This window comes from Polyodon spathula, chromosome 13 (genome assembly GCF_017654505.1).
Source record: "Polyodon spathula isolate WHYD16114869_AA chromosome 13, ASM1765450v1, whole genome shotgun sequence".
NCBI classification, from domain to species: Eukaryota; Metazoa; Chordata; class Actinopteri; order Acipenseriformes; family Polyodontidae; genus Polyodon; species Polyodon spathula.
This window is the reverse complement of record NC_054546.1, coordinates 3127339-3139420: the sequence shown is the minus strand read 5'-3', so window position 1 is coordinate 3139420 and position 12082 is coordinate 3127339. Positions and strand designations below refer to the sequence as shown.

The 12082-nt window shown below is 40.3% G+C and overlaps 1 protein-coding gene across 1 annotated transcript; it reads left to right on the top strand.

Annotated features, from left to right (window-relative positions):
- Nucleotides 1–511: 511 nt before the first annotated feature.
- Nucleotides 512–11536, top strand: LOC121326032 (solute carrier family 2, facilitated glucose transporter member 5-like). Its single transcript, XM_041269175.1, has 12 exons — nucleotides 512–669; nucleotides 2258–2356; nucleotides 3729–3889; nucleotides 4432–4556; nucleotides 5176–5321; nucleotides 5929–6061; nucleotides 6421–6608; nucleotides 6770–6880; nucleotides 7326–7427; nucleotides 7921–7996; nucleotides 9975–10102; nucleotides 10988–11536. The coding sequence occupies exons 1-12, from the start codon at nucleotides 625–627 to the stop codon at nucleotides 11240–11242; spliced, it is 1569 nt and encodes a 522-aa protein (XP_041125109.1). The 5' UTR covers nucleotides 512–624; the 3' UTR covers nucleotides 11243–11536.
- Nucleotides 11537–12082: the final 546 nt, after the last annotated feature.

Below are 12082 nucleotides of genomic sequence, written 5' to 3'. Positions count from 1 at the left end.
ACAAGTTGATTTACAGAAATACAAATGAAGCCCTCAAATTACTGTGTGGAGTTCACTTCTACAGACCATCGTTCTCATAATGTGATTTATTAATATTACTGCAGTCAAGAAAGGTTCAAATTCATACCTCTGTCCTATTGGTACTATGTATTGACTCAAGGGTAGTGTATTTTGAACGGTACACATAGGGTTAATCAGCGGGACTCTCCCGCTGCTAATTCCAGGAGCCCTGTCTAAACGGAGTAAAGCTTTTAAAATGCACTTAGCTAATTGAATTTTCCCCTTTCTCTTCAAAAAAATCACATTGCATACTCTCATGTGACTCCATTATCCCTGAACTTCTTAATGGCGAATGACGAAACTCCCATCATGCTCGCTACTGCACAAGGCACTAATTACGCTCATAGCAGGGTGAGGATTGGAGGATTTCTTGATATTTCACATTTGATTGGCTACTTCGATATCAATCGTTCCTATTCGCTCATGCCCAGGTTTTCAAGATTCTGTGCAGTGGGAGTCAAGTATAAAGTTTTATTCATTGGGTTTTTTTTTTTCTTTCTTCTTTTTAGTTCAGTACTCGTCTTCCCTTTTCTCTTTCTGGACTTTAAACGACTTGTTTTGTAAATGGCAGAAGAAATAATAATAATTTCCCATGGGAAAATGAGAGGGGTAAGTAAATCAGGTGTTTTATTTAAAATATCACCATAAAGACTGTTTTAAAAGTTCCTATAAATTACCTGTGAGCTAAACAATTAGAAATATGTTTGTATTGTTTATCAGAGTTCAACGGCTTATCGATTAATGGTCAAATATTATTAATGTTTGTTCAGACCCTGCCAACTGGTATGATCCGGTATTTGATTGTATTGACAGAGCGTTATTTTCTTGTGTGAATAGAAAATAGGATGCTTTGTTAATATAAAACCAATGTGCTTTTTTTTTTGCTATTCCATTTGAGAACATTGCAATTTGCCTCAGTGGTTTAGATTAGGCTTTTTCTATTTAGAAAATAAAATGCACGCTCAGGGAGGCATTACATGATATTGTTTATTATATAGGGAAGGTTTATTGTATTAATATTATATGATCTGTAGCTTATAACTAATGCAGTTAACGTATGCAGCATTAACTATACATTCAACCTTTTCTGAACGAGAATATGCGAAGTCGACTTCATCAGGACTTTACCTAGGTTAAAGCATCAAAACACAGAAGTGTCATTGCGGCTGTATTCCCTTTGTACTGTGGAACTGCACAACGGGGTATTGCACTGAGTACAGTCCTGTTTATTAATACAGTTTCTTTTCAGTATACGTCTGATCACAATGTACATGTGCAACATCATGTACTAATTAAGAACAGGCGCATCGCATTGATCTGTACAGGCTACTGTACATTATTTATATAACATTTCAATACAGTAACCAAGCAACTTACTTGTAACCCTTCTAATAATATCATTCTATTTCCAAAGTGATGTCAGTGTTCCAGAACCCCCTTTGCATTTACTGTGTCCCCTATTCTTGTCCTTGTTGCAGTCATTTTGTTTCAACATATTCCCGATTGTGTTTAGATAGATAGATAGATAGATAGATAGATAGATAGATAGATAGATCGATCTCGTAGGTAACTAAATTAGATGGAAGTACAAATCTATCAAGAAGAGGCTGTTAAATGAACAGCAGTGAACTGAAGATTTACTGAGGAGGGGTTCAGATTGACTTCATGTCACATGATATCATTCGGCATCACAAGGCAGATATTATTGTACTATGTGGCCTTACACACATAATGAAGGAGTTGTATCTGAGAACGTGTGTGTTCATCTGACAGTCCATAGCAAACGTGTACAGAACAGAACTTTGTTTTTTTCTTTCTTTTTATAACTAAATTACTATATTAACTGAGGCCTTCTTTGGGTTCAAACCATTATAATATATATATATATATATATATATATATATATATATATATATATATATATATATATATAAAATCAGTCAAATAGGGCAAGTCGATCACAAATGGTCCTGGAAGGATTACGTTTTTAGGGCAAAGTTTGCAATTTTCCTCCTAACTGAGCATCCATCCAAGTCAATGAACTGAGCCTCGCCCAACATCCAGTAACTTTGCATCTTGGGGGGCGTGTCATATTTAAATTGCACACAAAAATAATAACAAATGGATTAGTGGTTAATATTCAGTATGCAACTGACATTGAGTCCAGTAGTAAGCCATGTGTTCTCTTTGTTTACAGCACCTCACTTTGTCACTCATCACAGTGGCACTGCTCACCTCATTCGGCTCCTCCATGCTGTATGGCTACAACCTAGCAGTGGTCAACTCCCCTACGGAGGTAAGGACACAGTCCTCGATCAGGTGTCCAGAAAGAGTGTTGTTTTTATAGAGTTTAAATAGTAAATGGATTGAAATGTTCCTTTTAACTTTCCTGTAGTGTTTCTGAGTTCTGTTGTGCCAGATGTTTAATAAAGTGCTAACTAATTTCCACCATCAAGAATGAATTTATTTTTTCATTATATTGGATCTTCTCTTTTGACAACTGGTTACCGAAAACAAAAACAAGGAAAATCAGGGATGCCAAACAAAGTCTTCTGATAAATTGAGCCAATGTTGCTTTCCCAACATTGTGTTTTTTTTTTGTAAAATTTAGTAGTTAACAATTAATTTGACCCTGTTTTTCTCCCAGTTTGAAATGCCCAATTGTATTTAGGCTCAGCCCACCGCTACCACCCCTGCGCTGACTTGAGAGCAGCGAAGATGAACACTCGCTGTCCTCTGAAGTGTGTGCTGTCAGATGACTGCTTCTTTTCACTCTGCAGGCCTGCCATGCAGCCAGTCCAGAGCTATAGCTACAGCATTGGAGGACAGTGCAGCTCTGGGCAGCTTACAGGGAAGCCTACAGGTGCCAATCATTCTACAGGGCTCGCTGGTGCCTTGGAGTGCTGAGGACACCTTGGCCGACCTAAGCCCTCTCCCCCCTGGGAGTCCCGTCCATGGTTGGCAGTGGAATAACCTGGACTTGAACCAGTGACGTCCAGACTATAGGCCGCATCATGCACCTCACATGGAGCGCCTTTACCGGATGTGCCACTCGGGAGCCCCTACCTTCATTGTAATTTAATGGGAGAAAGGGAGGATGTACAAATGAGAGAGCACTGGAATTTCATTAATCTGACTTGCCGGTACCAGAGATAGAAATCCTGGCGTCACATGCCTGACACCAGCCAGTCCTAAGGACATTTTTTTTACAGAATTGCATTTAAAGAAAATTGAAGTAAATGATGTAGCAAGCCTTTCAGATAGATCACTTAAAATGTATCAAATTAAATTGGTAGCTTCTGGCAAAACTACCAAAATCATGAGTCGCTTTCTGCTGTGGAGGTATCCCTGTACACATTCACAACTTGTCAATTTAACAGCGCACCCAAATCTAACTTTACAAAGTGGGCAGAAGAATGGCATTGTTCTGTATGAAGGATTTGGAGGGAATGTATGTATATTTGTTTTATTTTGGTGAAGTAAAGGTATGTACATAATTCAAACACCTACTGTATGCCATTTGCTGGACAGTTAACAAACAGCTGACTCAAGTTAATTAAAATCGCAACAGATTGGGGTGTCAAATTAGCAGCAAATGGTAGGCAGGTTGAGTCTCTTTAAAGAAGGCTCTCGTACTGGATGTTGCATATTGTCACTTTTGTCTTCAGCATATTAAAGAGTTCTACAACAGAACGTGGCTGAGTCGCAACCACACGGAGCTGAGCGAGGAGACCCTCACACTCCTGTACTCGTTTACAGTGTCAGTGTTTGCCATCGGGGGGCTGCTCGGGTCCCTGCTGGTGGGCATGCTTGTGACAAAGTTCGGGAGGTAAGCCCCAAACCACTATGAAAATGACAAGACTAACAAAACCCCATTGTGACTAACACTGCAGTGTGTGATGTGGAGTACATTTCCCTGATTTTCAAATCCTTCCTTTATCAGCACAGGTTCTCATTTACATGGGTGAATTGGGCTGTTAGTGAATGTGTTGTATTGACCTGGACTGTGCTTCCTAACACCGTTAACAGAAGTAGAAGTGCTGGCTACTCACCCTCTAATGCCTGTGGAACCTTGTTTTGTTTCTTGGTGGTCCTTTCCAAGTGCTGACGAGGCCCAACAAAACCAGGCCCCAAGGTGCTGTGGCTGCAGCCGTTTCTTATTCAGAAAGGCTGGTCGAGTAGCGGGTGTGCAGTTTGGGGATGAAAAGATCAGTCATTTGCAACAGTACACTAGAAATGGCAGCAACTATTGATGATGGCTATTTGCCGTATTTGAGTCGTGTTTAAATCAAAATAGTCAAAATCTCATTAATGCAGCATGCAGTCAAACAGGAGTTGATGATTAAAGAAAGATTGTGTGAATTTGTGCAGAAAAGGGACGTTGGTGTACTGCACAGTGCTGGTCTTCATTGCGGGGGGTCTGATGGGCTTCAGCCGGATCTGCCACTCCCCGGAGATGGTCATTATTGGGAGGTTCGTTACGGGGATCCATTCAGGTAGGAATATGCCTAACTCATTCATGAAATAACAGGGATGGAAATAAGACTCCTATTGCATAGCACTTTCACCCATTCCAGGTTTTACTACGAGCTTGATTAGCCACAGTGTAGAAGTCACAAGCTCAGGTGTGTCGTCTTAAACTCGCAGTAAAACCGAGAATGGATCAAACTGCAATGAATATTTCCATCCCTGCAAAGCTACAATCATTGTGTATCCTCATTCTAGAATAACTACAGTACTTCTGCATCTAATATTACTCCTGAGTATGCGCCAGTTTCTCAATAATCCACTTCTGTTTGGTGCGGATGGAGAAACATAGCTCCCTTACTCCGTGTGTCTGCAGTGTCTTAGCATCTTTCTGCTCGTTATTTTTTTTACAATCTGTTTCTCTTTCCAATGGGATTCCTGTAAGCTGGTGTTAATATGTGTTCCAATAGCTGAAATGCTTTCTAGTTTTACAAACACAAGCACCCAGAATACAGGTTAAAAAAATTCAGGGTTTAATCAATGAAAGCCAAAAATAATATAATTTAGAGCTTGCCTAGCTTAATGCGTGCAATGTATTGTACTGGGATCTCTGCTGTTCTCCCAGACGTGGTTCTCTATTTCCCTCAGGGATCTGCCTGAGTGTGGTACCAATGTACCTGGGAGAAATCGCTCCTAAGAACCTGAGGGGCTTCCTTGCTCTGGTGCCGAGTATCTTCATCTGTCTGGGAGTGTTTTTAGCACAAGTCCTAGGGCTGGAAGAGTTGCTCGGAAAGGTATATCATACCATACTCTGTCAACTTCATTAGCCCTTAAAAGTAACAAGGGAACTTTCTTATTTTTGCAATGAGGATTTTAAAATGTACCGATAGGTTGGATCTGGTCATCCAAATGGTCAGTTTCCTTCCTCTTGACACTTGAGTCAGTCTCAAATGTATTTTAAGAAGAAATCATTTGAACAACCGTTCAACTCCTCGTGTACCTTAAGGGGTTACTATAGCGTCCTTTGTATACAAGGCACTATACAAAAATAAAAAAGAGCTTGCTAGCAAAAGCTCAAATTAAAACAAGTCTGTTTTAAGCTTATATTTAAAATATCGATTGACTGCAGGAATTGAATTTCTTTGTTTGGAAGGAATAAGTATACCAAGCAGCTAGGCGGGACCAAAACCATGGATAGCCTTACGAAACAAGATCAGTACAATGCTTCACTGGAATTCAGTGATGTGACATCAGAACTGAGAACAAAATGATGGGCAGATCTGTTAGATATGTGGTAGGAAGAGTCAGTGATGCTGTTAAACTCAGTATGGTCTGTAGTATTTATTACAGGTTACTGTGCGCAGTACAGAGTTTCAATGTGGCTTGTTTGTCTTTGATTAGGAGGCTTACTGGCCCCTGTTCCTTTCTCTGGTGGTGGTGCCAACCTTCGTACAGCTCATGCTGCTGCCCTGGTTTCCAGAGAGCCCACGATACCTGCTCATCGAGAAACAAAACATCCACGCCACCATCACTGGTAAGAACCGCCACACCCAGTGCGCACTTCCCAGGCCTGTACACCTAACACGCTTCTTCTACTCCAGTGTGGAGTCAAACATTAGTAATTACTCAAGTCAGGTTATATACACTATATGCATAGCTTACATACACAAACATTTGTTGCTATAATCATGTCCATATTGAGAAATCTGCAAAATGAAATTGCTGCAGATATTTTCTTTCTTACAGTATTTACCACTTAGGAGATGAAAACCACACAAGAATGGTTTTGAACACAGCATTGGAATGTGGCCAGTGGAAACACATCCTTCGTAGTGTATCATTCACGTGTTCCTCATGGCTGACTGCAGTGTGTCTCTCGGTCTCCCCCTGCAGCCCTAAAGTGGTACCGCTCCAAGTGTAACATCCAGGTGGAGATTGAGGAGATGCAGGAGGAGCAGAGCTCTCTCTCCACGGTGGAGACAGTGTCAGTGTGGGGCCTCATTATGGACAAGTCTGTGCGCTGGCAGTTCCTCTCCGTCATCATCATCAACATGGGCATGCAGCTGTCTGGCATAGATGCGGTAAGTCAGCATGGCACAGCAACCGTTTCTACAAGACTCAGCACTTATATCTAGCCATCACCTCCATTCATTTCTCTCTTGATTTTCACGAGCTTCTTAGAATTGTTTGGAGAATTTTTCTGAAGCTGTCATACATGACCTTGTTTCCCCTGTCCTTTCAGATCTGGTTTTATACCAACGCCATATTTGCGAATGCCGGGATCCCCAAATCCCAAATCCAGTACACGACGGTGGGAACTGGAGCGATTGAGGTCATTTCAGGACTGATAGGGGTGAGTTGAGGTCTGGGTCTGGGTTAGAATCCAGCAGGGGTCACTTGGGTTTGCTTATTGTAAGTTCTGTTTAAATTAGTTTAAAATTATTCCAACACTGCTTGACTGTTAGTGTGTGTTGCCCGTTGTTGCTTTAAGTAATAGCAGGAGTATGGGTATTTGGGTTACAGTGACCTAGGGCAAGGGAGGAAACGAAAAATCTTTGAGTGAGTCGTCTTTTTGATGAGAGAGCAGAAAAGGTGAAACTATAGAACACTGGAAGGAGTTTTTTTTGTTGGTGAAATTGAACAGCTGTAGACACAGCGGCTTTTGTAAACCATCAGCATGTTGTATAGATTACACAAAGAATCTTCCTTCAGTAACATGCTTTCTCAGTTGAACTCCTATGTGTCTTTGTTTGCTATAACCCTGCTGTAACTCAAGTGTTCACAATATCCCCCCATAGTGTTTTACTATTGAAAAGCTGGGCAGACGGCCATTGATGATCGGTGGGTTCAGTGTTATGGGAATTGGCTGTGCAGGAATTACACTTTCCTTAGTCTTACAGGTGAGTCTATCTTTCCTTGCGTTAACCTGCTTATTCTAATGTGACTAGTGTTTAAACATTTCTGTACTGCTGGTGTATGTTAGGTTTACTCAGTGAAGTAAAGAGTTGGTGATAATTACAGCCCTTCTATATTGTGATGTTTTAAAATAAATCAACCTTTTCCAGTATAGTGTGTGTCATCTGCATGTTCTTTTAAAATGTTTTATTGCACAGCTGGATCCACTCTCAAAACTGCATTGTAGAAGGTTCTTTATATTTCTGAACCCTCCTTGCACATCCCTGTAACACATGCATTTCAGTCCTGGGAACTACAAATCCCATCAACCCTTAGGGAGTCAGTGCAATATATGGATGAAACCAGTCAAATTGCGCTCTCCTCTAGAGCACGTGGCTTCACATTTAAATAACAATCAGTAGAAGCATTTCTTATTTTGTCACATACTCTCATGCTAAGCCAAGGTCTGCATCATTAAATCTCTTTCTTGATTCTTAGACCCACTTTGCCTTCATGCGCTACATTAGTATTGCTTGTGTGGTGGCAATTATTGCTGGCTTCTGCATAGGACCAGGTAAGTGAAACCTATATTAAACAATATGGACTAGCAGGAAACTGTGAATTTAAAAAGTTAGCAGCTTCAAATAAAATAATAAATGTACCTTGTTTTGATCATATTGATTCAGAGTGGTTCTTAGTTGAGATACTGGAGTAGTGGGTTGTTTTTTGTCTAGTGCCGTAAGTGCCTGCTTCATCAGCCAGTGATGGAGTTGGGGCTTGAATATAACGTCCCTGATCCAGCCTACATTACATATGTCTGTGGCAGGCAACTAGAATATATAGCAACTCCTGAACTCCATAGCACCTTAACACAGACTTGCCAAACAGCAAATTGCAATGAGAACTATTCCCAACAATGTCAAACACCATAAGATGAAGACAATATCAAAGAACATTTCATTTGAAGCCACTTACTCATTAATGAATTGTGGTGTTTGCTGCAATACGTGGATGTCAGGAGACACACATTGAAGCCCCGTGTGTGTGTGTGTGTGTGTGTGTGTGATGCTGCAGTAAAGAGGAATATTAGGGCACAGTGTTTTCTCTGGTACACTTATGGTTAAAGTCAAATGGGTGACAGTAGAGGATACCTTGAGGCTATCTTCATTACACCAAACCCTTAAAGTTAGGAGGGAAAGCTAAAGAAGAGCAAAGACGCTGGAGTGTAGAATACCCTGAGCAGGCATGAGAAATGCTTAGAAAAATCCAGATCAGCCCTGGTGACCGTGAAATAGACACCAAACGCACTGGCTGCCTCTTGCATATTCCGTATTCTATCCTGATGCAAGTAACTGCGTTTGAAAACATCTCCTATGGGAACAGAAAGTTGGAAATTAAAGAAATAAAAGTGCATTAGCTTTGTAAAAATGATAAATGGGAGCCTGAGCGGTTTACACAATTGATGTATTATCAGACCTTCTAACAAATCCATAAGTCATTCTCAGTCAAGAATTTCTATCACTGTAATTACATCTTTAATTAGGATTTTTATGGCTCATTGTTCATAAACAATGATGAATATGACTTTTTAAGATGAAATCCTGCATGAACAATGGATATCGGACTAGGCTCCTTATAAATTTGACTACATTAAGCCTCCTTTTCTCAATTATCATGCACAAATAATGAAGTGGCAGCTTCACTTGTTTCTAAACTCATTAGGGTTGAAAAAACACCCAGCGCCTGCTTATTTTTCAGTTGTAACCAAAAGGGATTAGAAGTTAAGCACTGGAACCGTTCTTTGTTTCCAGCATCAACAGTGAGAGGAAACAAGTAGATTATAGGGTTTTTTTTTTTTTTTGTTTTGTGTTGTTTTTTGTTTGTTTTTTTATTCACTTTGACTGCTGACAGTATATTAATAATTTAGTTTTGCATGCCGTTTTAAAACGATTAAAAAAAAAGTGCAAAGCATAAGCATTTAGCTGAGGACATGACAAACACCATTATTAATAATAAGCTGCTTTTACAGGGGTGTTACAGTGTTTTTGTTTTATTGTAAACAATTGAATTTGCGAGTTGCATGATTCAAACAGAGTATGTGATGCAGTTCGAACAATCCCCGAACCGCTACGCTAACTAGCCATCGTTTGAATTATACAGCCTCTGTGACCAGGGTACCTGTATTAAATATGTGCAGTGGTCTCGGCGTACTCCCTGATAAACTGATTTCTGCCTCATCCAAGTAAATGGAATGTGTTGTGTGTTTTTTAAAGACCTTCTGATCAGTAAGCAACCTGGTGAACTGCACTATATGAAGATGGTTGGTATCCGTGGTTGGTATTTTTGCTGTTTGTCGTTGTAACCCTAATAAAGAATGTTGCAGTCTGTTACCACCATGCAGATTGTAAAGAAACTCTTTGGTTTGGAATGGAGCATGCTGTACAGTGCCCTTGTGTTGTGTGATTTGAGAAGGGAAATAGTTTTTACTTGCAGGCAGTAACCCACTGAGATTGTTTTTAATCCCTGAATTGACAATGGCGTCCCTCCCGCAGCTGGCATCCCGTTTCTCATGACAGCTGAGCTCTTCAAGCAGTCTCACAGGCCCGCGGCCTACACTGTGGGGGGAGCCCTGAACTGGATGTCCAATTTCACTGTGGGCTTCGTCTTTCCCTTCCTGCAGGTGAGTGAGACTCCCCTGACAGTACAGCACTGGAGTCGGTCAGTTTCTAGGGAGTTCAGCACTCTCTAAGCACACACAAATCCTTCCTGTATATAGTACTAAGGACAGATTGTGCTTTCTATAAAGACATACATAAAAACAACACCCCATGCTAGAATATGTAGGAGCACTAAAAGAAAGTGATTTGACAACCATTTCATTCGCAGTGTATTCGCATTGAGCAACGCAATGTTATTTTTTGGGGTGGGGTTTGTTTGTTTTTTGACTCCACTATTTATTTATTTTTGTTTGTGTTCCACCTATGTGCCGGTGAAGATTTAAAATAAAGAATGTAGGAAAAACCTGAGGAGACTTGTGGTCCATCTTTTAGGACAATACAAGATTCAACAGGCTTTTGGTGTACTTTTTATTTTAAATGTTAGTGTCTTGCTGGTATCTGATGTGTGAGACACCAAATATACAGCAGAATTAGCCAAGTCTGCAATTCTGGTGATGGGGAGAAACTGAAATGCCTCCCTTTTGTTTTGGTCAAATGTTTCCCAGACAGTGCAGTACCATCTAGTGGTAACAATGGGAATGGCTGCTCAGCTGAATCACCATTCATAAAGGACAAGGACAGAATTGCGGTGACAAAAATCCCTAATTATGAAATTAAACCTTTTTATATTTTCTTAAAGTTGATAATCATGTAATTCCACCTATTAAACCTGGTGTAGAATTACCCTCCAGGACCCACACACTGAGTCAGTCTCCCGGGCAGTTTCAATAAGAGGATTCCACAGAGTGACAGGATGTTTGAGCAGGTTCTGAGACCAGGGAGGGTGATGGAAACTCTTTTTATAGTTCTTTTTTTTTTTTTTTTGTTTGTTTTTCCCCGTGATGCAGATGTCAGCCGGGTCCTTCTGCTACCTGGTGTTTTGTGGGGTCTGCGTGCTTGTGGCAGTATATGTTCACTTTGTCATCCCTGAGACTAAAAACAAAACCTTCATGGAGATCAGCCAGATGTTTGCCACTAAAGAGCCCACCCTTTCAAAAAGCCCCTCAGGCAACCCCGACGAGCTCAAACTGAAGAAGTTCAGTGGCTACGGAACGCTGGAGAACAGCTGGGTGGAATTGGACAGCTCTAGGTCCTACCCCTGAGAGTTTGGGTGACAAACATGGATATAATGTTCATTTTTGTAGCTGCAATATATATTCTTACAGTAGCCTTAACTGAACCCCACTGTCTAAACTGACCTACAACCTGACCCATGCCATCAGAATGAAAGAAAGCAAACTTCACTATCATAAGTCTGTGATGAGTGAGTAAAAGAAATTACAGCTGTCTCTGTTGTTATTTAAAAATGTCCTCAAAATCAGTAATAACCCCTTTTAATAAAACACAGACTAGAGGAGGTGTGCTGGAAATAAAACTAAATAAGTTTTGAAGTGAAAACAAACAAAGAAATAAACTATTTACAAAAACAGCATCAATCAGAGCATTGCAGTTTTGTCTTTAATACAGGCCTATATTCTCCCCATTGTTGGTACCTGACAAACACTTCTCTCCCACATATACAATTATGAATATAATGACTTAAACATGTCCACAACTTCCACATCGTTATTTCATTTACAATTTAAATATTTCTTTGAAAATTATAGCTAAATATTAATTTAACCATTTATTAATTTCACACTCTGTATGTCCCAAATGAAATGGACTGTCCATTACTAAAGGTGTGCATAAGCACAGCAAGACGCCATTGTACCCGCCCTTACCAACATGGAGTCCAGTGAACCACTCTCTAAGATGGCGTCTACTAAGAAACACCCCCTCTCCCTAGTTCGCAGAGTTGCCAAATCCGTTTATAGTAAACGAGATTGGCTTTGCACTAACGTCCGTAGTCTAACGGGTCACTGCTTTAAAACAGGTGTGGATATTTTATTATACAGCCTCTAAGTCAATTAAACTTGTTTACTTCTCTTTCCTTTTTAACT